This window comes from Acomys russatus, chromosome 6 (assembly GCF_903995435.1).
Source record: "Acomys russatus chromosome 6, mAcoRus1.1, whole genome shotgun sequence".
Lineage (NCBI taxonomy): Eukaryota > Metazoa > Chordata > Mammalia > Rodentia > Muridae > Acomys > Acomys russatus.
This window is the reverse complement of record NC_067142.1, coordinates 26,182,839-26,207,285: the sequence shown is the minus strand read 5'-3', so window position 1 is coordinate 26,207,285 and position 24,447 is coordinate 26,182,839. Positions and strand designations below refer to the sequence as shown.

Sequence of the window (24,447 nt, the reverse complement as noted above, 5' to 3'; positions counted from 1 at the left end):
CTACTGAGAATTAAATACATTAAAATTTTGTTGAGTTATTAGCTAGTAAGAAGTAAAGCAGAGCTTGAAATGCAGTGCACCCTTCGTATTTAGAGTGGGAGTGTGTAGTTGGTGGCTACGCCGGGCACCTTTTGTAGGCTTTTCCTTTCTAGCTATTTTTATTCTCAAGAAACGAATCTTCCTGCAAGAACACAGCTCTTTTTTAGCCCCTGCTTGTGGTCCCCTGCCTGAAATGTGATGGTCGGCATTGTTTTCTATTTATTTGTTTTTGTTGGTTTTTTTTTTTGTTTGTTTGTTTTTTGCATAGCCGCCCCCTACTCCAGCCATTCTCTACAAAAAGGTTCTGTGTTGTATGTGACTCGAGGCCATAACACCCACTGGATTTATTTCTCGATACAATCACCTATCACAGTTGGGGATTATTCTTTGTTTGCTGGCTTATTCTTTATGTATTCTATAGAAGATACGTTCCACGGAGGCAGGGACCTAGTCTTTCTAGTTGTGTGTGTGTGTGTGTGTGTGTGTGTGTGTGTGTGTGTGTGTGTGTGCATGCACACACATGTGCGCTTATGTAGAGAGGCAAGAGTTAAAATGCCCAGTGCCATCCTCTATCACTTCCCACCTTGTTTTTTGAGACAGAGTCTCACTGAGTATGAAACTCACAGATCCAGAAAGACTATCCAGACATCCGTTCTGTCTGCCTCCTTAGCACGAGTATTACAGGCACAGTATTGCTTTTAGCTTTTATATTGATTTTGGGGGAATCCAACTTAGATCTTTTTGCTTGCATGGCTAGAATTTTTACCAGGAAAACCATGTCCCCAGTCTTGACCTTGTCCCTTCCTGTACATGCCCGTATCTTCAACATCTAGGGACTGGGGAATTCTATACAGTACACACTCAGAATAATCATGCTTACCAAGAAATGATGGCCTATTGTGATTTGGGGGATTAAAAACTGAGAAAGCATGCATTTGATAAAGGGAGAAACCAGCATCTCCAGCAGTCTGTGCCGTAGTTATTCTCATCCAAGCAGGTCTTAGCTACCAGTGACTGCAGCCAATGAGGCCAGGAGGGGGCTGCCACATGGAAAGGTAAAAGCATGGAAGGCAGGTTCCTAAGCAAGATCAGCTGACAAGTTGTTCTCCTATTGTGGTGGAACTAGTTATGCACCATCTTTGTGTGAAGCGCTGCCTGGCTTCTGGTTTTGACTCTAACACACCTTACCAAACCTGCATACATTTAGAACTTACTATGTATAAGGGACTATCGTGGGTATTACAGGTGATGAAATTTCTATGAAAGTCAGGAGAGAAAGGGAATCCTTAGCAAATGGAATTGTTGTGAAGATCTTCTGATAGAAATAAGACAGGCTCAGCACCTGGGCAGATGGAGGATCAGGCAGGATGGAGTGAGAGTTGAGATCAATGTAGGCCCATCAGAATTCACCTAAGGCTTGTAGGGGAGCTGTAAAGCTCTGTTGGCAGGATGCAGGCTGTTTTGCTTTCAGTGATGTTGCAGGAGAGAAAAATACTTTGCCAATAAGCGACCCAAGGTAGATAGGGTTTGTTTTAGCTCACCCTTCCAGGTTGTAGTCCACCACTGCAAAGGCGTCATCATGTTGGAGGTTTGAAGTAGCTAGTTATGACTTCCTTTGTCAAGAGGAGTGAGAATGAATGTGTGCATACTTGCTTGCTTGCTCGCTTGCCTGTGCAAAGCTTTATTTCTTTACTTTTACACAGTTCAAGACCACCTGCCTAAAGAATTGTGTTATCCCCACTGGCCTCAATAATTCCATACTAATTAACATAATTAAGATAACCTGCCACTGTGTACTCCTAAATTATAGGCCAGCCCAAGGCAGACTGCCTGTTATTGACACTTTTTCTAGATGATTCTAGGTTGTCTCACGTTGACAGTTACAGTCAGTCATCATGCAGATGTTCATCTTATGAATTTTCTCCTGAAATGGAGGTAGACAGATGCAAGTTTTTTTTTTTAAGTATACTAGTGATGTCTTAAGGTTGTTGTTCACAAATTGGAGACATGGAATGACAAAAATGAAAGAATCGAGGGCTAGAGAGCAGGTCTATGCATTTACCAGAGTGGATGAGCTTTGGCTATACTATGCCTAGAGCCCATCCATGTCCACCTTTGTGATGGAGGAAACCAGTGGCAAGAGGTCACATGTGGCTGTAAGGTCAAGTATGGTTGATCCAGGCCAGACTTCTGACAATTAAGAGTGGTATCACATATTCTTTTTAGTTTTCATTCCTGTGGGTGCATGAAATTGTGCCCCCTCAATGTTTTACCATGGGTGGGGGAGGGGTTCATGAGGCCCTGACCCCTTCCTAAGGAGCAATGGGCAGTTGTTTGTTGCTGGCATTGGAGGTGATGTTTTCTTCGGTGGTATAGTCATTGGTTTTAGTGGATAACTACCCTGAATCATGAAAGCAACTCAGTGAGCTACACGCACACACCCACGTGCACATGCGTGTACACACACACACACAGAGCACACATGAAGGCACAACCACGGGCACATACACATGCACACAAAAACACATACACATAGATAAGAAAGTAGGAGGAGGATGAGACAAAGAAAGAGAGGAGAAAATACCCACAGCCCATATGTGTGGAACTGCAAAGAACAAGCAAACACAAGATTAATTTGCATAGCATTTTGTTAAGTCCTTCTGTATCAGCCCTACTTGGCTTTCTTGTCTTGGAGGATAACTGACAATTTCTGCATTTTCAACTGTTTTCTTTTTTTGTATCACCAAAGGTGTACTGAAGTTTATGCAGGAATAGTTAAGGTTACCTGTGGACATTTATAACTCACATGTAAGTTATAATCTACTATTCAGCAATTCCCACACACATTGTTGGACTGATGTAGTTAAACTTAAGCAGCTGGGGGGTGGGGTGGAGGAAGGCTTTCAGAGAGGCTAAATGACTTGTCCATGGTCACATGGCCAGAAGAAACAGAAGCCTAGATACAAATCTATTTTTTTAATGTAAAGATTTTTATTAATTCTTTGAGAATTTCACAAGTGTACACAATACATTTTGATTATATCCACTTCCCACTTCTATCCTTTACCCTCCTAGATCCATCTCCCGCTTTCTCAAACCCTGTACTTCATTACCTTTTCAAAATAATAACCCACAGAGTCAACCTTGTGCTGCCTGTATACTCATGGGTATGGAGACAGGACAGCATAGAGAAGTCACCAGCCAAGGCATACTCCCATTTTTTTCTTTTACAGTTGGTGAAAATTAGAGCCTACCTCATGTGATGGATTTTTATTAAGCAAAATTCTTACTCATTCCAGAACAAGCAGCATTAACTGATGTTAAGATAACAGCTGTGAGTGTTCTCAAAATAATCATCGACTGTGACGATGTCATTCCATCCGGAAAGAAAAAAGAATGGGTCTTACAATGCTCAAGAATTTTAAATGACATTTTAAAAGATTTATTTTAATTTTAAAATGATATGTCTATGTGTGTCTGTGTGGGTGCATTTGCATGTGAATGCAGCTGCCCATGGAGGCAAGAAGAGGGCATCAGATTCCGGGGAGCTGATGTTACATGGTTGTGCGCCGCCAGATGATGGGTGCTGGGAACTGATCCTCCGATCCTACATGAAAACAATAGGCACGTACTCCAGACCACTGGGCCATCTCTCTAGCTCCTCACATCACATTTTGACAATTAAATATTGACAATATTGTGCACGTTTTGTGCTCTCATTGTTGAGTCTATGGCTCAGTAACTCTTGGCTACGGAGTACAGTTTTGTGGGTTTGTGCTCATGGGATTTACAGATGCCACCTGTGTGCATAGAAATAGAATGCTTCTTCTGCCTGATGGAAAAAGGACAGGTATGGAGCAAGCACGACACAGGCCATTTGCTTTTGACCACAGTCTGCTGATGTAACATGTCAGTTCATTCCCTGATTCTTCAAACAGAACCTAAAAAAAATTACAAGCACCTCCAAAAAGATGGCTCAAGTATGTGCTTCTCATTGAAGTCTCATTTTAATCTTACTGTTTGGGTCTGGGTAATTTTTGGCCCTAGTTTCTGGTAAAAAGTTGCGGAGTCTAAACACTGTGTGCTCGATAACAAAACATGTGCTCACTTTCTGCAGTGGCCGTGGAGACAGATGTGAGATTCTTATAAATTGCAAAGGAAAATACATCACTCACCCATGGAGGGGAAGAGACAGCTGGACAAGAGGGACTTTGGTAAAAGACTTTCTCTGGACAGTAGTCTTGTGGTAAGTGCTAAATATTCCCTGACCACTGTATGTATTTTGGCTTGAAATGCGTTATTCTTTGGCTGTTATTTCCTGAGCGCTCGGCTCCTAAAACCGCGATTCCATTTAACCCCATTAAGCAATATCTTTTGGGATTTGGGCTCATTTATTTTTCACAAACTCAAAAGCCAGCAAATTATTGGAATGTTTGTACAGTGTCTTAATAGGTAAATGTCATAATCTGTCAACATTGCATATAATTACATTAATTCCTGCTGAAATAGACATTAGCCTATACAAAAATGTGCCTTGCCTGGGGTCCAAATGCCTGGCCTGTGTGTAGTTGTTTCCACCATCCAGTTAACTGTGGAGCTAAACTGAACAAAAATCCAATACAACTTTAAGTGTTGGAAGAGCCAAGAAAGTGGCTGAGCGCTTCTTGGCTGGATATATGTCACGCTATTCTACATAACATTTCTTTCTGAGATTTTTGAGTCTGGTGGATAGTGTCCTTTTTAAAAACTTAACTTAGCACATGTGGACACAATGCACACATGTGTAAATGTGAAGAATGCACGTGGAGATCAGAGAACTCCTTTCAGGAGTCTACTCTTGCCTTCCACCCAATTCAGTCAACGTCCCTCTTGTTTCTGCTACTGTGCTGTGTCCTCCAGGGCAGCTGGCCGTGCAGCTTCCCCCTGGTCCTCCCATTTCCACATCCCATCTCAATATAGGAGTCCTGCACTTTTAGGTGAACACCACCATGCCCAGCTTGTTATGTGGGCTCCATGGATCAAACTCAGGGTGTTAGGTTTGCGTGGCACGCCATGCTCCTTTAACCAACTGAACCATATTGCCGACCCCAATGGGCATCGTTTTCAACAGCCTGGTTGGGGTTACCTTTGTGTATGGGACTCTGATGAGCTCAAAGAAACAGGTTAGATTCCTGTGCTTGGAAATTTGGCTTCTTTTCCATAGGCTCTGGACCAACACACGTAAGTCACACCTTCTTTTCCATGATACATGTGAACACAGCAAGGGATAGCTTAGCCTGATTTGATCATTAGGCATACATCTCTCTTTGTCCCTTCTTTTGTGTGAGTCACAGGATGTGCTGTACTCATAGCCACTGGGCTGGAAACTGGGACATAGGACATGACTGACAAAACATTTGTTGAGGATTAAGGGGCATGAGTACCTGAATTCTGTTCCAAGTGCCCGTGTGAAAAGCCAGCTGTGGTGGCAGTTCTGGGGAGTGGAGACAGATGAGGCTCTTTGGGCAGCTGGTCCAGCTTATTTCGTCAGTTCCAGGCTTGTGAGTGAGGTGGACAGTGGTGTTTGAGGCTTGTTGACCTGTAATTGCACATTTACACATGTGCACACATACCTGCACATCCATGTGTACCTCACCCATTCCACACAGCTGATGCAATGTGCCTCTCCAATGCTCTTGGGTCAAATTTTTTTTTAAATCTACAGACTTTGTTATTTTTTTTGTGATTATGGCCACTTTCCTTTAAAACAATGGTTCTCAACCTTCCTAGTGCTGCAAACACTTTAATACACTTCCTCATGTTGTGGTGACTCCTGACCATAAAACTATTTTCATGGCTATTTCATAACTATAATTTTGCTAATGTTATGAATCACAGTGTAGATATTTTTTGGAGATAGACACTTGTCAAAGGGGTCATGACCCACAGTTGAAAGCCACTGCTTTAAAGCTTTTGATGCCATGAAGAGGGCATGTGAGATATTCTCAAATCAAATTCTTCTGTGACTCAGCATCCCAGTGTCTGACTGTGAGCTAAGCACCGACTAGCACATTCTTAGAGGTTAAGGACTTTGGTGACCTTTTAAGAGTTGTTTTCTGTGGATACAACCAGACCTCACATCCTAGGGGTATCTGCATGGAAAGTGGGTGGATGAGGTTTCCCTTTCAACTTCTGGGAAAGCTAGTAAAAAAGGGATAATTTCTAGGGCTCTTTTGCAGAAGACAATCTTCATGAAGATTTGCCATGCCAGGCAAGACAAATTGCCAAGACATGCCAGGCTCTGGGTCTGATTTGGGCTTAGGCAGAGGCAGAGACAGCAGCAGCTGCCTGGTATGATGAGGACTGCTGAAACAGATTCTTTTACTACAGAAATAGCACCCTGCTTGGTTGGTCCCCAGAGCCACCTATTTTTGCCTCTAGTCTCAGAGAAGTTACCTGCTTATCCTAAAATTAACCAAGAGCATCACGCCAGGCAGAGAGCACAGGCCTCCATCACTCATTTCTCTTCCTCATCTTCTACTAAGGACTAGCCCAGGAATAAATGCCCTTTGGAGAAAGTGATTGGACGAAAAGGAAACACAGAGTCTTTACAGCTCAAGACTCCCGTGCAATAGCCATTATGACCAGACTTCCTGAGAGTTAGGAGACCCAGAGGTGATTTCTTCATATGGATTTTGCAGGAGAAAATTCCTCCTCATGAACTTTAAGAATAAGGTATTATTAAATTTAGTACCTTTTTATTTTACTTAATCAAATCATGCAACATTAAGTTAGAAATTATGGCTCTCTTGCTTTTAAATATTTCTAAGACTGGAGGAACCATAGAATGAAGAAACATAGTGCAGATAAAAAAAATTAAAGAAGAAAAACAGTTTATGTCCTTTAGTGACAACTTTGAGGACTGGGCACAGTGGGAATTTGAAGTAAGTGTAGTAAGTGTATGTGTGTACCAACTCAGATGTGCACGTGTGTGCGTGTGCATATAACTGTGTGTATGTATGTGAGAGGAAAGGAGAGGTTGGGGAGGAAGATTGGTCTTACATATGTCCATTGTCATAAACTTTAGTCTTCGATGTTGATGATTTTGCAGTTGTGAATCTCCTGATATGAGTGCTAGAAATGGACATGGGTCCACTGCAAGAGATGCACTCTGAGTCATCTCTCCAGCCCTTAAATGTTCCTGTTATTTTTTTTTAATTTTTTATTAATTTATTCTTGTTACATCTCAATGGTTATCCCATCCCTTGTATCCTCCCATTATTCCCTCCCTCCCATTTTCCCCTTATTCCCCTCCCCTATGACTGTTCCTGAGGGGGATTTCCTCCCCCTGTATATGCTCATAGGGTATCAAGTCTCTTCTTGGTAGCCTGCTATCCTTCCTCTGAGTGCCACCAGGTCTCCCCCTCCAGGGGACATGGTCAAATATGAGGCACCAGAGTTCGTGTGAAAGTCATACCCCACTCTCCACTCAACTGTGGTGAATGTTCTGACCATTGGCTAGATCTGGGTAGGGGTTTAAAGTTTACCACCTGTATTGTCCTTGGCTGGTGCCTTAGTTTGAATGGGACCCCTGGGCCCAAATCTGCCTATCATAATGTTCTACTTGTAGGTTTCTAGGACCCTCTGGATCCTTCTACTTTGCTATTCTCCCATGCTTATCTCATCTAGAGTCCCAGTAGGATGTCCTCCCCTCTGTTCCAGTTTCCTGGTAAGTGAAGGCTTTTGTGGGACATGCCCCTTGGGCTAGTATGCAGATATAAGTGAGTATATACCATTTGAGTCTTTCTGCTTCTGGGTTAACTCACTCATTACGATCATTTCTAGCTCAATCCATTTGTCCACAAATTTCGGGAATTCCTTGTTTCTAATAGCTGAGTAGTATTTCATAGTGTATATGTAACACAGTTTCTTTATCCATTCTTCTACTGAGGGACACTTAGGCTGTTTCCATGTTCTGGCTATTATGAATAAGGCTGCTATGAACATGGTTGAGCAAAGTTTCTTGTTGTGTGCTGGAGCATCTTCTGGGTATATTCCAAAAAGTGGAATAGCTGGGTCTTGCAGAAGCCCTATTCCCAGTTTTCTGAGATAGCACAAGATAGATTTCCAAAGTGGCTGTACTAGTTTGCATTCTCACCAGCAATGAAGGAGTGTTCCTCTCTCCCCACATCCTCGCCAGCATGTGGTGTCACTTGAGTTTTTGATCTTAGTCATTCTGATGGGTGTAAGATGGAATCTCAGAGTTGTTTTGATTTGCATTTCCCTGATGACTAAGGAGGTTGAGCAATTCTTTAAGTGTTTCTCAGCCATTTGATATTACTCTGTTGAGAATTCTCTGTTTAGTTCCAAGCCCCATTTCTCAATTGGGTTATTTGGTTTGGTGGTGTTTAATTTCTTGAGCTCTTTATATATTTTGGATATTAGACCTTTGTCAGATGTAGGGTTGGTGAAGATCTTTTCCCAGTCTCTAGGCTGTCGCTTTGTTCTCTTGACAGTGTCTCCTGCCTTACAGAAGCTTCTCAGCCTCATGAGGTCCCATTTATTAATGGTTGACATTAAGGCCTGGGCTGTTGGTGTTCTGTTCAGAAAGTTGTCTCCTGTGCCATATGTTCCAGGCTCTTCCCCACTTTTTCTTCTAAGTGACTTAGTGTCTCTGGTTTTATGTTGAGGTCTTTAATCCACTTGGATTTGAGTTTTGTGCAAGGAGACAAATATGGGTCCAGTTTCATTTTTTTACACATAGACCTCCAGTTAGACCAGCACCATTTGTTGAAGATGCTATCCTTTTTCCATTGAATGGATTTGGCTTCTTTGTCAAAAATCAAGTGGCCATATGTGTGTGGATTCATATCTGGGTCTTCGATTCGATTCCACTGATCAACCAGCCTGTTGCTGTGCCAGTACCATGCTGTTTTAATTACTATTGCTTTATAGTACAGTTTGAAATCAGGTATGGAGATTCCTCCGGAGCACCTTTTATTGTCCAAGATTGTTTTAGCTATTCTGGTTTTTTTTGTTTTTCCATATGAAGTTCAGAATTGAACTTTCAATGTCTTTAAAAAAATTGTGTAGGTATTTTGATAGGGATTGCATTGAATCTGTAGATTGCTTTTGGTAGGATGGCCATTTTTACTATGTTAATTCTCCCGATCCATGAACAAGGAAGATCATGCCATCTTCTCAGGTCATCTTCAATCTCTTTCTTCAGAGTTTTGAAATTTTTTTCATACAAGTCCTTCACTTGCTTAGTTAGGGTAACTCCTAGATATTTTATATTGCTTGTGGCTAATGTGAAGGGTGTGGTTTTCCTAATTTCTTCCTCTGCAAGCTTGTCATTTGTGTATAGGAAGGCTACAGACTTTTTGATTTAATTTTGTATCCAGCCAATTTGCTGAAGGTGTTTATCAGCTTTAGGAGTTCTCTGGTGGAATTTTGAGGGTCACTTATGTACACTATCATATCACCTGCAAATAGGGATAATTTGACTTCCTCCTTTCCCATTTGGATACTCTTGATCTCCTTTTGTTGTCTTATTGCTGTGGCTAGAACTTCGAGTACTATATTGAAGAGATATGGTGAGAGTGGGCAGCCTTGCCTTGTTCCCGATTTTAGAGGAATTTCCTTGAGTATCTCACCATTTACTTTGATTTCGGCTATTGGCTTGTTGTAGATAGCCTTTATTATGTTGAGGAAAGTGCCTTGTATCCTTAGTTTCTCTAAAACTTTAAACATGAATGGGTGTTGGATTTTACCAACTGCTTTTTCTGCATCCAAGGAGATGATCATGTGGTTTTTTATTTTCAGTTTGTTTATATGGTGGATTACATTGATGGATTTCCGTATATTAAACCATCCCTGCATGCCTGGAATGAAGCCTACTTGGTCATGATGAATGATATCTTTGATGTGTTCCAGTATTCGTTTTGCAAGTATTTTATTTAGTATTTTTGCATCTATGTTCATAAGAGAAATTGGTCTGAAATTCTCTTTCTTTGTTGAGTCTTTTTGAGGTTTAGGTATCAATGAGACTGTGGCCTCATAGAATGAATTTGGTAATTTTCCATCCATTTCTATCTTTTGGAGTAGCTTGAAGAGTATCGGTATTAGCTCGCCCTTGAAGGTCTGGTAGAATTCTGCACTGAAACCATCTGGCCCTGGGCTTTTTTTGGTTGGGAGACCATCGATGATTGCTTCTATTTCTGTAGGGGAAATGGGACTATTTAGCTTGTTTATCTGTTCTTCATTCAACTTTGGCAAGTGAAATTGATCAAGAAAATCATCCATTTCTCTTAGATTTTCAAATTTTGTGGCGTATATGCCTTCAAAGTAGGATCTTATGATTCTTTGAATTTCTTCAGTGTCTGTTGTTATGTCTCCCTTTTCATTTCTGATTTTGTTGATTTCAATACTCTCTCTCTGCCTTCTAGTTAGTTTGGCTAATGGTCTGTCTATCTTGTTGATTTTCTCAAAGAACCAGCTTTTGGTTTGTTGATTCTTTGGACTGTTTCTTAGTTTCTAATTTGTTAATTTCAGCCCTGAGTTTGATTATTTCCAGGCGTCTACTCCTCTTGGGTGTTTCTCTGCTTCTTTTTTTCTAGGGCTTCCAGTTGTGTTGTTAAGATGCTTATGTGCGATGTTTCCAATTTCTTTTTAAAGGCACTTAGTGCTATGAATTTTCCTCTTAGCACTGCTTTCAATGTATCCCACAAATTTGGGTATGTTGTTTCTTCATTTTCATTGAATTTCAGAAACTCATTGATTTCTTTCTTTATTCTTCCCTGACCCAGGTGTCATTTAGCAGAGAGTTGTTTAGTTTCCACGTACGTGTAGGCTTTTTTGTTATTTCTGTTGTTGTTGAATTGCAGCCTAAGAGCATGGTGATCTGATAGGATACAAGGTATTATTTCAATCCTCTTGTATCTACTGAGGCTTGCTTTGTGACCTACGATGTGATCAATTTTGGAGAAGGTTCCATGGGGTGCAGAGAAGAAGGTGTATTCTTTCTTGTTTGGGTGAAAGGTTCTATAGATATCTGTTAGATCCATTTGACCCATGGCATTGGTTATTGATGTTATTTCTCGGCTTAGTTTCTGTTTCAATGACTTATCCTTCAGTGAGAGTGTGGTGTTGAAGTCTCCCACTGATATTGGGTGGGGATCGATGTGTGGTTTAAGCTTTTTTAGGAGATCTTTTACAAATGTGGGTGCCCTTGTATTGGCAGCATAGATGTTTGGAATTGTGATGTCATCTTGGTTGACTTTACCTTTGATGAGTATGAACTGTCCTTCTGCATTCCTTTTGATTAATTTTGGTTGAAAGTCTATTTTGTTTGATATTAAAAGGGCTACGCTTGCTTGCTTCTTGTGACCATTTGCTTGGAATATTTTTTTCCAACCTTTTACCCTGAGGTTATGCCTATTATTATGGGTGAGATGTGTTTCTTGAATGCAGAAGAATGTTGGATCTTGTTTATGCACCCATTCAGTTAGTCTGTGTCTTTTTATTGGAGAATTGAGACCATTGATGTTGAGAGATATTAATGACCAGTGACTGTTAAGAGTCTTAATTTTGATGTTGGTTCCAGTCGAGCGTTTGTGTAGTTGTGTTTTTGCTATGGGATAGTTATCTATTTCCTGGGTAGTTTTGGTTGTAGCTTGACCCTTTGGGATGGAGTTTTCCTTCTAGTACCTTCTGTAAAGCTGGATTTGTGGATAGGTACTATTTGAATTTGTTTTTGTCATGGAATATTTTGTTTTCTCCATCAACAGTTATTGATAGTTTTGCTGGGTAAAATAGTCTGGCCTGGCATCTGTGGTCTTTTAGGGTTTGCAGGATCTCTGTCCAGGCCCTTCTGGCGTTTATGGTCTCTGCTGAGAAGTCAGGTGTAATTCTGATAGGTTTGCCATTAAATGTTATTTGGCCCTTTTCCCTTGCAGCTTTTAATATTTTTCCTTTGTTCTGTATGTTTTTTGTTTTGATTATTATGTGATGGGCAGTTTTTCTTTTCTAGTCAATTCTATTTGGTGTTCTGTAGGCCTCTTGTATGCTTATAGGCATCTCTTTCTTTAGATTGGGGAAATTTTCTTCTATGATTTTGTTGAGAATAGTTTCTGGGCCTTGGAGTCTGATATCTTCTCGTTCTTCAATGCCTATTATCCTCAGATTTCTTTTTTTCATGGTGTTCTTGATTTCTTGGATGTTCTGAGTCAGGAGTTTTCCAGATTTGGCATTTACTTTAATGGTTGCTTCAAGATCTGTGATTGTATCTTCTAGTCCTGAGATTCGTTCTTCCATCTCTTGGATTCTGTTAGAAAAGCTCACCTCTGTGTTGCTCGCCTTCTTCTCTGAGGTCTCAGGTCCTCATTTTTCTTATGTCTTTATGTTTATCATTAAATCCATTTTCATCTTCAGATCTTGAACTGATTTTTTGATTTCTTTCATCGGATTGTTTGCAAATTCCTGAGTTTCTTCCATTGCCTCTTTACAGGTCTTCAGAGCTTGAACCGTTTTATTTATTTCTTTCATCTGGTTGTTTGCATTCTCCTGAAATTTTTCCAGTTCCACTCTATTTGCTTCTTTTATGTCTTTCACCTGTTTGGCTGCGTCTTCCTGTATTTGATTATGAATTTTATTTGTTTCCTCCATTATCATCCTCATTACTAAGGATTTGAGGTCATTTTCTTGTATTTCTGTTGTGCTTGAATTCTCTGGGTCGTTTTCTTTGGGACAGCTGGAAACTGGAAATGCCATGTTGTTTTGGAGTTTTTTGCATATGCTTTTACGCTGTCCTTTAGACATCTTGCTGTTTCTGATTTTGTTGGGTAGTTTCCAGAGTTGGGTAGAGGGAATCTGATGATAGATTCACTTGTTTTCTCACTATTTCCCTAGGCTGGAAGCTCTGATGCTTCACTGGTGTGGATCGCAGGAGGCTAGCCCTGTCATTTTGGATTCTCACAGCCAGTGATCCTCAGCTCCCCTATACTGTGGTTCCTGCAATCGTTCTGGGTCTCCGAATGAGCGTTGGGTCAGGCCAAGGTATCCACAGCCTTCTGTGTCCCCTCCCAAGTCCAGCCAGGGACACTGGGCCCGAACCACGCGCCGAACTCAGGTAGATTCTCAGGGCCTGAACCGTCTGCTGAGCTCAGCTAGGGACTCTGGGCCCAATCTGCCCACTGAGCTCCCCTAGGGACTCTGGCCCCAAAATGCAAGCACTGTCCAGCCAGAATGTTTGGGCTGGGACTGTGCACCAAGCTCAGCTAGGGTATTCTGGCCCAAAGTGCGTGCTGTGATCAGTTATAGACTCAGGGCCAGAACTGTCCTCCAAGCTCAGCCAGGAATTCTGGATTCAAACTGTGCACTGTGTCCAACCAGAGTCTTAGAGCCGGTACTGTGCTTAAAGCTCAACTAGAGTCTCCGGGCCCAATCTGTCTGCCAAGCACAGTTAGGGACTCTGGCCCCAAACTGCACGTCGAGTTCCACCCAAGTTTCTGGGGCGGAATTGTGCCCGAGCTCAGCCAGGGACTCTGGACCTACACTGCACGCTGAATTCAGCCCAGGACTCCAGGCCTAAACTGTGTGGAGAGTCCAGCCAGAGTCTTAGGGCTACCAAGCCTGTGTGCAATGCTCAGCTAGAGTTTCTGGGCACAAACCTGCTTGGCAAGTCCAGCTAGGGACTCTGGGCAGAATCTGCGTGCTGACCTCAGCCTGTGTCAGCGCCACAGAACTGCCCGCTGAGCTGAGCTAGTGTCTAGGGCAGAACTGCTAGATGAGCTGAGTTAGCGCCTTGGGTGGAACTGAGTGCTCCGCCCAGCCTGCGTCACAGCAGGGGAGCTGTGGCTGAGCTGAGCTAGTGCCTCAGGCAGAATTGCTTGCTGAGCTGAGCCAGCATCTCCACAGCACTGTGCACTGAGCTGAACCCAGAACTCTAGGTCTGAAATGTCCGCCAAGTCCAGTTTGGGTCTCAAGGCACCGCACGACCCAAATCCTGCCCAGAGTCCCCTCTCCCGCAGCAACTCCCACAGGCCACCACACCAATCGCCTCCACCGGAAGGCTCTGAGCTGCAAACCTCAGCCACCGCCGCTGCTGACGCTGGTGCCGCCGCTGCTGCTGCTGCCTCTGCCTCTGCTGCTTCGATCCGAGAAAATCCGTGTTCCTCCCGTGTTCAGGGGCACGCAGGTCCTCCGCACCCTGGTCCCTCTGAACCGTGGAGCACTCTTGCTGCCGTGGTGTGGGGACCTTGGTGTTCCTGGCTCAGAAATCTGTGTAATTCCCTGAATTGTTCCCTAGAGCTTCCAAACATGGTCCACACTGCTCACCGCCATCTTGGATCCCCTCCTGTTATTTTTAAAACCAATGCCCATTTCAATAATAACAATGATGATACTAATAATAATGATACTACTACTACTAATAAATACTTTTTGCTGTTTAGTTGTGTGTGTGTGTGTGTGTTTGTGTGTGTGTGTCTGCAGGATGGAGGATAATGTCTGTTGTTGATTGATCCTCTCTTTCTGCTTGGTTGGAGGCACTACGTTTTGATTCCCGTTGTATACAACAGGCCTTGAAAATGTAGACCTATTATCCCCCACCGTCCAGCAGTGAGGCTTGTCTGGGTGCTGAGGATGGCTCTGGGGCAAAGGCTAGCACTCAGAAGAGGGAGGACTAGGAAGATACACTCAGGACACCTAGTTGCTGGAAGTCTTGAAGGCTCGAGAGCAGACCCCAAAAAGGACAGAATGCTTGAGGTTCACAGTAACACCGGTCGGTGCTGAGGATGGTCAGAAGTTCCAGGCAGCAGGCACAGGCACGTCAGCAGCTGGGGCTGATTGAGTCTAACACCAAAACCACTTTAGCTGGCAGCTCTGGGTGTTAGGTTGGCAAATCACATATTGAGGTTAGACCACAATGGTTTCCTTCCTTTAGTAATAGCAGCTGAAATTTATTGACGTTTAATACGTGCCAGCCAGTCTGCTCGATGCTTCACGTGGAAATAGTTGGCTAATGCAACAACCCTTTAAGGTAAGAATCCCAACGATCCCCGCCCTACAGATGAGAAGCTGATTGGTGCATGACTTGCGGCCCTGAGACTGGTGAGTAAAAGGGCTGAAGCTTCAGTTTGGGTCTGGCCTTGCATACCTGGAAGCTCTGAGGTGGAAATTTCTGTGACAGCCACAGGGAGTCTCTCTGTGCCCCCTCCCGGCCTGAAAGGCCTCCATCTGTTCTGACAGGACTAGAAACTTCCATGGGTACTACCACACCAGCCACAACTGTGCCCAAGGCAGCTTTGGCTCCAGTGAAAGCAACTGACCAATGAGTGGTGTTGAAAGGAAGGGGCTTATAAGGAATAAGGAACATGAGTATGAGAACTCGGTGGGTAGGCCTGCTTCCTGAGCTTGTGATGTTTCTTTTTTCTTGTCCCCATTTAGAACAATATGCATGCATTTACCCAAGGAATCATTGACCAGAGGGAAGAAACTAGGGAGTGATGGAACACACCCCGCCCATAGCTAGATGTTCTTTGTGGAAGGGTACAGCAGGTTTATAGCCTGGTAACCATGTCTGAAAACTAAACAGACTTTTAGTTAGACTACTGAAGGATGGATGGATGGGTGGGTGGATGGGTGGGTGGATGGATGGGAGATCCCCAAGAACTTTTCACCTGCAGAAGGAATGCTGTTGTTTAGTTTACCACTAGCAATTGGTGCCACCCCAGAGGGTTTTCCTTTATCTGGTGTAGGCTTTCTCTGCAAGAGGTTTCTCCTTCCTTTCCTCTCAGCAGACTGACATAATAACCACACCTTCAGGGCCTTTCATGAAAACACCATTTTTTTTTTTTAAGACATAGTCTTATGTAGGGCAAGCTAGCCTCCAACTTCCTGTCTTAGCTTTAACTATCAACTTCACACAACCTGGAGTCAGCTGAGAAGGGTGCCTCATTTGAAGGAAGGATTGCCTGGCTCAGGTTGAGTTGTCATTTGTTGGGGATTGTCCTGAATATTAAGTTATATGGAGTGCCCGGCCCACTGTGGGTGGCACCATTCCCTGGGCAGGTGGTCATGGGCTTTGTACAAAAGCTAGACTAGCATCAGCCTGACCTGTCTGTCTAGTTAATAAGCAGTGTTCCTCCATGGTTTTGGCTTTGAGTTCTTGCTTGAGTTCCTGCCCTGACTTCCTTCAGTGATAGACTGTAAACTATAAGTTAACATAAACCCTCCTCCTCACCCCCGCAAACTGCCATTTGTTAGAGTGTTTTATCATTCTCTGCAGAAGGAAACCAGAGCACTCATTATGTAGCCCAGGATAACCCTGAGTTTCTGATCCTGCTGTTTCCATCTCCCAAATGCTGGGACTACAGATGTGTGCCTGGTTAAAGCACAGTTCTAGGGGTGGACTCAGGGCTCTGTTGTGCTGGGATGGTACTCTAGCAGCTTATCCTTATCAACATGAATAGCCCCAGACAATGCCCTTCTTGACTGACTCTTAGTCACCTGATTTAACTAATTGCCACATGCCCCAGTTCTCGAACCTTGACGGCATTGACACTGTGTGACAGGTACCCTGTGCATTGCAGGACGCTTAGTAAAGCATTAGCCTTCTACTTACTAGGTGCTAGTAACATCTCTTCCAGTTATGACTACCAAGTCAGCCTCCTGACATCACCAGGGGTTCCTGCCTCCTGGGAGCTCATCACCCCTAACAGAGCGAACGTCTAACTTCTTAGAGGACACAGACCATGTCCTATCCATGGTCCTATGTCACCTAAAGCCTGACATATGGGCTGTGTTTAGTGTGATGTACATGCATTTGAGCTTGCCCAGGGATAGCTATCTGTCCATGAGGTCCAGGTACATTATCAGGGATCTGTGTATGGAGAGATGCTGCTAATGTTGATGATGGTTGGAGAAAGAAGATGACATTACTGCTTATTTTCCTGCAAGAATGACCCTAGTGTGTGTGTGTGCGCGTGCGTGTGTGTGTGTATGTACATGTACACATGATCTGTGTAAAAGTATATTGTGTGTATATGAACATTGTGTGTGTATCTGTATGCATGTGTACAAGTTTCTGAGTGTGTGGGTACACTGTGTGCCTGTAAATGTGTGTGTGTTCATGTGTGCATATGTCTGTGTCTGTGTGTGTGTGTGTGTGTGTGTGCATAGTGCATGCATGCATGTGTATAGAGGTCAGTGGAAAGTCACAGTGTTATTCCTTAGGTGTCATTCATTTTGTTTTTTGAGACAAAGTTTCTTACTGGCTTGGAGTTCACCAAGTAGGTTCAGCTGGCTGTCAATGACTCCCAAGTCTTTGAAATGGCTGAGATATTTTATATTAATGCATATTTGTGCATTTTATGGAGGAAAATCCATATGGTATGGTAAAACTCTCAAGGGCATCTGTGACCCAGCAGTTTGACTGCTGAGTGCTTCCCAGAGCATCTGCCCATGGACCACTTTCCTTCTGGGAACATGGAGAAGGCTCTCTGCAATCTCTGACCTTCATCATCAGCTGTATTTAGCTAGAACAGTGGGTGCTACCTGTCAGTGTCTGACATTGTTCTGTGGATCCTTAGAATATCTGAGATCAGTAAATGAAAATAGAAACTAGACATTTGCAGATGCTGTGTTACTGATGAGCTTCTTGGCAGGGATAAGGGCAAATGGGTGGAGATGTTCGCTTGGCATACTCCCTGTTTCCTTATGGCTCCAAGATCTGCTTGTTATCTTCCTGGTGTCTCACCAGCTTTCAATGACCAGAGTTATTAGAGCCTTTGAGTTTCCATGGCAACCGAGTTTCCTGCATTTTCCTATGGCAGCCTCTATCATTCTCATGGCAGGCTTTCCAGTGCTTTGTCCATAGCGACAGTTGCATGTTGATCGATCTCTTTGGGAGCAGATCCTCAAACCCACCAGGCTCTGGGTCATTCTTTCTCTAGGCTTGGTTTCAGGGAGTTCTTCCTACTTGTTGTTTGTAATTTAAAGTGTTCTTCCTGAGGCCTGTTTTCAGGGTATTCCACCCACATTCTTGTTTTCAGGGTTTTCCTACCATGGGGGTCTTTTCTGACGTCCTTCTATATGCCAGTAGTGAGGCTTTCTTCCAATGTGCTTTTTTTTTTTCCTTTTAGTTTTTCATCTACAATCACAGGAACTGAGCACATGGTGGGCAAACTCCATGACATGAGGGCCAAGAAGTGCAAAGCAGAGGTTTTTGCCAATTTGTGATGCTTTATCAATCTAATATATTCAGAGATCACTGCCCTGGCAGGATGCACACAGCAGGGCCAACAAGAGTGTCTATGCGGCTCGGAGGATGACCTTGTTGAATGCTTACCACACAAGCATAAGAGCTCACGTTCAGTCTGCAGAATCCACATTAAGAGTCAGGCACAGTGGCATGGATTTGTAACTGCAGCTCTTGGGAGGTAGAGGCAGGTGGATTCCTGGGGCTCACAGGCCAGCCATTAACCTAATCAGCGAGTTCCATGTTAGTGAGAGACCCTGTCTCAAATACAGGGTGGGCAGTATCTTTGGGAATGACACTTGAGGTTGACAAGTGTTTTCTGCAAACACGTGTGCAGCCACTGCCCTGCTCTCTTGCTCTTTCTCGGGATTCGGAAAGAAGTCACCCTTAGGCTTTTATTGATGAAACGTTCTTCCTGCAAAGGGAAGGACTTTCATGCTTCTCCTTAGAATCCTGGCCTCAATTTAATCTGTGGTGTCCCTTCACTCTCTGTAGCAAAGGTCTATTGAGAAAGCCACAGAGCCTTAAAAAAAGGGGGGAGGGGCTTGGTTTATACTTCTGAGTGTTCTGAACCATAGGTAAGCTCTACTGCTGCCCCAGATCCCACTGTCACCTTTCCTTCTGTCCTGTGGGGTCACCACTGTCAACCTCCTTCTTAACACCATCCTCTCCTGTTTCCTCATGCAGGGCAGGATGTATCGCATAGCTAAATCACTGGGATTCTTTGCTCCCGTTGGTTTGTTTGTGTCAGTTGTACCAACTGTACAGAGATTATCACTGTCTCAGCTGTTTCACTCTAACTTCCCTTCCAATACTGTTATGTCCTATCAGTTAATATTGTTAAACACCCACAGAGGTCACAGGTTGTACTGCCTTGGCTCAGCTTAGCTGGCATCCATGATCTTCCTGCCAGTTTTGTCCACAGCTGTCATCTCCAACCTAATTTCAGTGAGCATTTCGAGGGCCAATCCAGGAGCATCATATTTGAACGTTCCACAGAAGGCCAGATGCACAGATCAGAGTCTCCTTCCCATAGACCGGTTTTGCAATTCTCTGCAAACCAAGAGTCCCATTTGTCTGGGATGCCTTGTACAAGCCCCAACAGAGGTTTCTCCTGGTTCCTTTACATTCTGGGTCATTCCAGATGTTTCCTCCTCATAAATTTCCATTCCTTAATGAGGCTTAATGGATCATAATTGTCTGTTTCTGAAGGTGCCTCTGAGCTTCTCTCGCCTTCTGCCTTTCAGCACCTCTTCGGTCCTCAGTTTTAAGTGGCTGTCTTCAGCCTGGTGGATTTCCTAATACAGTTAATTCACAGACCGCTTTATGCACATGGCTGTGTTGAGGGAAATAAAATCATTTGGTCTGCTGAATTCTGGGATCCATCTGTCAGAGCTGGCACAGCGAGGAGCTTGGGGGCTGTTGGCTTTTTGTAAGGGAAGCTTTTGTCGGAGGCCTGCCATCTTTGGAGGTTGAGTAGCTCAGAGGCCTGGCAGTATCCCAGTGTGAGCAGGCACAGTTCTGAGACCAAAGTTTTCACAGTCATCAGCGAGGGGCCCTGAGATGAAGCTGCTGCTGTCCTTCTTTGCTTGTGTGATATCCCAACTGGCCCTGCGAGCATGGGAAGTAGTGATGGGGACAGGGCAGGCCTTGGGTAGTTAGGGGCTATCCTAGAGTCTTCTGGGCCTGACATGGTAAAGTCAAAAGGGAGTGTGCAAAGGAGAGAGAGAGGGAGGAGAGGACAAGAGAGGAGAGAGAGAGAAAGAGAGAAGGAAGAAAGGAGAGAGGGAGGAAAGGAGAGAGGGGAGGGGAACAAGAAAAAGCGAAGAGAGGGAGGAGGGAGAAGAAAGGGGAATAGAGGAAGAGAGGGAGGATGAGAAAGGGAAGAGATGAGAAAGAGAAGGGGGAAGAGGGAGGGAGATACTTGAATGAGAAATTTCTTCATGCTTATAGAAGGATATGAAAAAAATCTCCACAGTTCAAAGGTCAGCATTGTTGTTTCTGTCAGTAGGGAGGAAAGCAGATGGGACACTCAGGTCAGGTGACAGAAGAAGATAACAGAGTTGTGGCAGGCAGGGAGGGCAGGAAGAAGATTGGGACCACAGGGCCCTGCATCTAGGAAGAGCCCTTGTTGAAAGCTGTGGGCAGTACCTGTCCAACCCTAGGAGCCCATGGCTTGAGAAGTCAGCCAGCTGGCTGAAACAGCCCCATAGATGGAGGGACTGTTGCCAACGGTGTCCCTTATAGAAGCAGGCACTCTGCTTCCCTCTGTGCGTTCCAGTCCCTTAGAGTGACTGCCACTGCTGAGTCCACTTGAAAGTCAGAGCTCATATCAGTTAGCTGTGGAAACAGTGGGCAGCCTTGGACATCTTCGTCAGTGGCAGCTGCTCTGCACCCTTTGACACGGGGTCTCTTACTCTTACCTGGAACTTGCCAGTTAATCACTTTGACTACTGTAGCTTTATAGTCTTTTTTAATTTTTTTTTTTTTTGAGACAGGGTCTCATTATTTAACACTTACTGTTCTAGAACTTGCTGTGTAGACCAGGTTGGTCAAGAACAGGAAGAGATTTGTCTACCTATACCTGGGTGTTGGGATTAAAGGCTGCCTCTGCTTCCTGGGTGTGTGTATGATTGAAGGCTATGGTGTCTGAAGTGAATTTTTCCAGCCTGGGTCCTTGGACTATTTGTCTGGACTCGATCCTGTTGAGACATCTTCAGAACTCAGGTCCTGTGCACCTGAGAAATGACCTTTTTCCCTCAAAGTCCCTGATGAAGATGCTTGGTGCAGAGCTCTGTCCCTGTATGTGGCATTGGCTATGTAAGAGGGCGATCTAGTAGACTGGTCACTTCATCACAATTCTAGATTCTTGGGCTGGGGAGATGGCAGTGTCGTCAAAGCACTTGTTGACTGAGCTTAGATCCCTAGTGCCCATGTAAAAAGCCAGATGTGATGACAGATGCTTGTAACCCCAGTGATAATGGGGACGCGCAAACAGGATACTCCCTAGGGCTCACTGGCTGGTCAGACTCGCCCACTTGGCGAGTCCCAGGGTAGTGAGAAGCCCTGTCTCACAAAGACTAATGGTATCTTAGGAGCAGTAACCTAGATTGTCCACTGGCTTCCACATGCATGTGCACACACATGTATGCAAATACTACAACTAATGAATGTCTTGTACAGACATGCTTGGCTGGAGAGCCTACCTACCTACCTACCTACTGCCTGCATGAGCTTGGCCACCTTACCTGCTTTCTCTGGACCTCTGCACTCATGTGGATAAACAGACACAATTGTTTCTCCTTTCACAGGCAGGTAGAAGAATCAAGTGATGTAAGGCCAGCCCGTGTAGCGCTGAGCCTTGCATGACCTCTTTGTATTGTAAACACAAGATGGCGGCTCTCTGTCTGCATATAGAAAGCTGAATTCAGAAGACACGGTCTTTTCCTTTGCTTTTAAAATATACATATATGGTCTTTAAGAAACAAACCAGCATAACTGGAAGGATCCCAGCCAGAAATGTCCACCCTGGTTCCTCACTACAGTCTTGTCTCTCACCAAGCCCAGAATTCCTTTCTTCTTACTCCAGTTGCTCAGGAGTTCCCTATTAATGACAAGGCCAGTCCTTTTAATATGGAACATTGTATTTTTTTTTCTGGAACTTTTGGGCTTCTTCCCTCACAGCTGAATTCTGGCCAATGACTATTTATAACAGGTAATTTTATTCCAGAGTCTTCCAAAAGTGCCCAAGCATATGCATGCACAATGGCTCGCTGTGCCCTGAATCCTGCTGAGTCTTTCTTCCTGGGCCTGCTGCATCAGACTAGCCGACTGCGCTGTGAGGCTCTTCTTTGTTTGCCTTCTGTTTTCAGTTGCTTGAGTTCTGCCAACTTGGAGCAGTGGGAGATAGATGGTTTTCGGGGGGGAAGGAGCCGGAGAGCATTTCCCATCTAACTACCTCCCTTTACTTTATTGGGGGAGGCATGGAGGAAGACTTGGAGGGGTCAAAGTGGAAAAAGTTTTCCACTACATAAAGAGAAAGAGGAAGCAGGGTTTTGGTGGCATTTTGCCAGGCCCCAGGAATGCGCCAACCCTGGGAATTGGCCCCTGGCCAGCCCCCTCAGCGGCTGCTGACTTGGGAAAAACGGGCTCTCTCATGGCTGCCAAGAATGTAGCCAGTGGTCATTTGGATAGCCCAGGTTGTGAAAGTTCGGCTTTTGTTTTATTGTCAGGAAAGGTAACATTTGTTGGGCACCTATGTTTGCATGGCAAAAGATAAAATGTGTGATTGAGAGTCCTTGTCACTTAACCAGGCAGAAGAGCCAGGGTCCTGGTTAACACAGAAAGCCTGCATCTAATTAGGGGCTAATCCTTGACTGGGGAACACAGCTACCTTAGATGTAATTGCTGAGCAACATGGAATTCTAGAATTGATGGAAGCTTTAAGTGTTAAGCTGAGCTGTAAATGAAGTTAGCTTACTCCATTGTCATCTGGTTTAGGAAAGTCTTTGTTGTAGACTAAATGTGCTCTGACTGAGGGAAAGAAGCCAAGACTCAGTGCTTGCTTTAGGATAGAGTCACCCTGATCAGCACTGAAAGCTGTTGTCTGAGAAGGAAAGAAAGTGGCTAGTTACACACACATACATACACACACACACACACACACACACACACTAGTGTGCATGCACATGCTCACACATACATGCACACACACATGCATACATTTGCACACACCATTTAATATGTGATCTACTAGTAGGGCATGGTGGTGATGGTGTTATTTGCTTCTTAAGATTTATTTTAATTTTGTTATTTATATGGATGCTTTTGTGTCAGTGTTAGCGCATACTGTATGTGTGCTGGTACCTATGGAAGCCAGAAGGTATTGGATCCCAGAGTCTAGAGTTATAGCCACTTGTGATCCATCCAATATGGGTGCTGCGAACCAAAGTTGAGTCCTCCAAAAGAGCGGCGGCTACTTTTAACACCACCCAGCCATCTCCTCAGATGCTAAATGGTGCCATTTGAATAGTGACTGATTTTTATCCTATATAAGGAGTCTATCGAAATGGCTCACTAGTTAAACTGCTTGTCATACAGACGTGAAAATCTGAGTTCAGTCCCTTAAAACTCTCTTCAGGCAGCAGCAGCCCCAGCACTGGAGAGACAGAGACAACAGGGCTTCAGGGCTTCTTGGTGGCCAGGCAGCCTTACCAAGTCCATGCGTTCCAGAGTCATTGAGAAGACACTGTTTGAGGAAATAAGGTGGGCCCGCAGATGGCTAAGTGGCATAAAGAGATTGCCTGATGACCTGAGATCCATTCCTGGAAGCCATGGAAAAGTAAAAGGAGAGAACCAACTTCACAAAGTTGTGCTCTGACCTCTAAATGCATACCGTGGCACACTTATCCTCCCCACAGCATGCATATACACGCAGTGTTAATAATAAATAAAATTGAAAATAAGGTATAGAGCTCTTAGGGAAGACCCTGGACACCAGCCTCTGGCCTCCACATGTATGCACAACACATGTGCATACACACATGCACACATAATAAAAATAGACGACATTTCCTTTCTGTTTAAACTGGGAGTGCTAATAATAAGAGTTTTATTATACTGGGATGGAGTGCTGTGCTTAAACATTAGATGTATTCACTCAGTTATCAGAACAGTTCCACAAGGCTGTGGAATAGCATCCCCATTATGCCAGTGAAGAAGCTGAGACTGGATGATTAAGTAATTGTGCCGGTCACGTGACTCCGAACAGCAAGGCCTGTCTTCCTGCACAGCATGTGTTGCTTGTGTCTGTGATATGCACATCTCTAATGTGTACTTTCAAAGTGAGGGGTTTTCTGAGCTTCCCTTTGTTGCTATGGTGATGTCTGGGTGACTACTGGAATACCACAGGGCTGGGTATCATAGCTTCAGTTGTCATTTGTCAGTGGCTTCTCTCAAAGCAGGTAGGGCCTTTTCAGCTTGGAGTCCATCAATACATAGTCTGTTTTCCATTGTGCCAGCCTTTCTCTGCACTGTGGTGAGGTGAGATTCCATGGAAGGATTCTGTGTAAAGGGGATGAGTAAGGGGGATTAGTAGGGGGAGCTTCTTTGAGAATGTCTCAGGAAGAGGTGTAAGACTCCCCCTTAGCTGTCAAGCTCCCATACCTCCT

At 44.1% G+C, this 24,447-nt stretch overlaps 1 protein-coding gene across 4 annotated transcripts in view; it reads left to right on the top strand.

Moving 5' to 3' along the window:
- Nucleotides 1-24,447, top strand: part of Nckap5 (NCK associated protein 5) — a 958,567-nt gene that overhangs the window by 123,849 nt on the left and 810,271 nt on the right. For all 4 annotated transcript variants that reach the window (XM_051147290.1, XM_051147282.1, XM_051147283.1 and 1 more), the window contains one exon: nucleotides 4,157-4,285. In XM_051147290.1, the coding sequence (XP_051003247.1) occupies nucleotides 4,217-4,285 (69 nt within the window). In that variant the 5' untranslated portion in view covers nucleotides 4,157-4,216. Of the gene's footprint in view, nucleotides 1-4,156; nucleotides 4,286-24,447 lie in introns of those variants that run through there.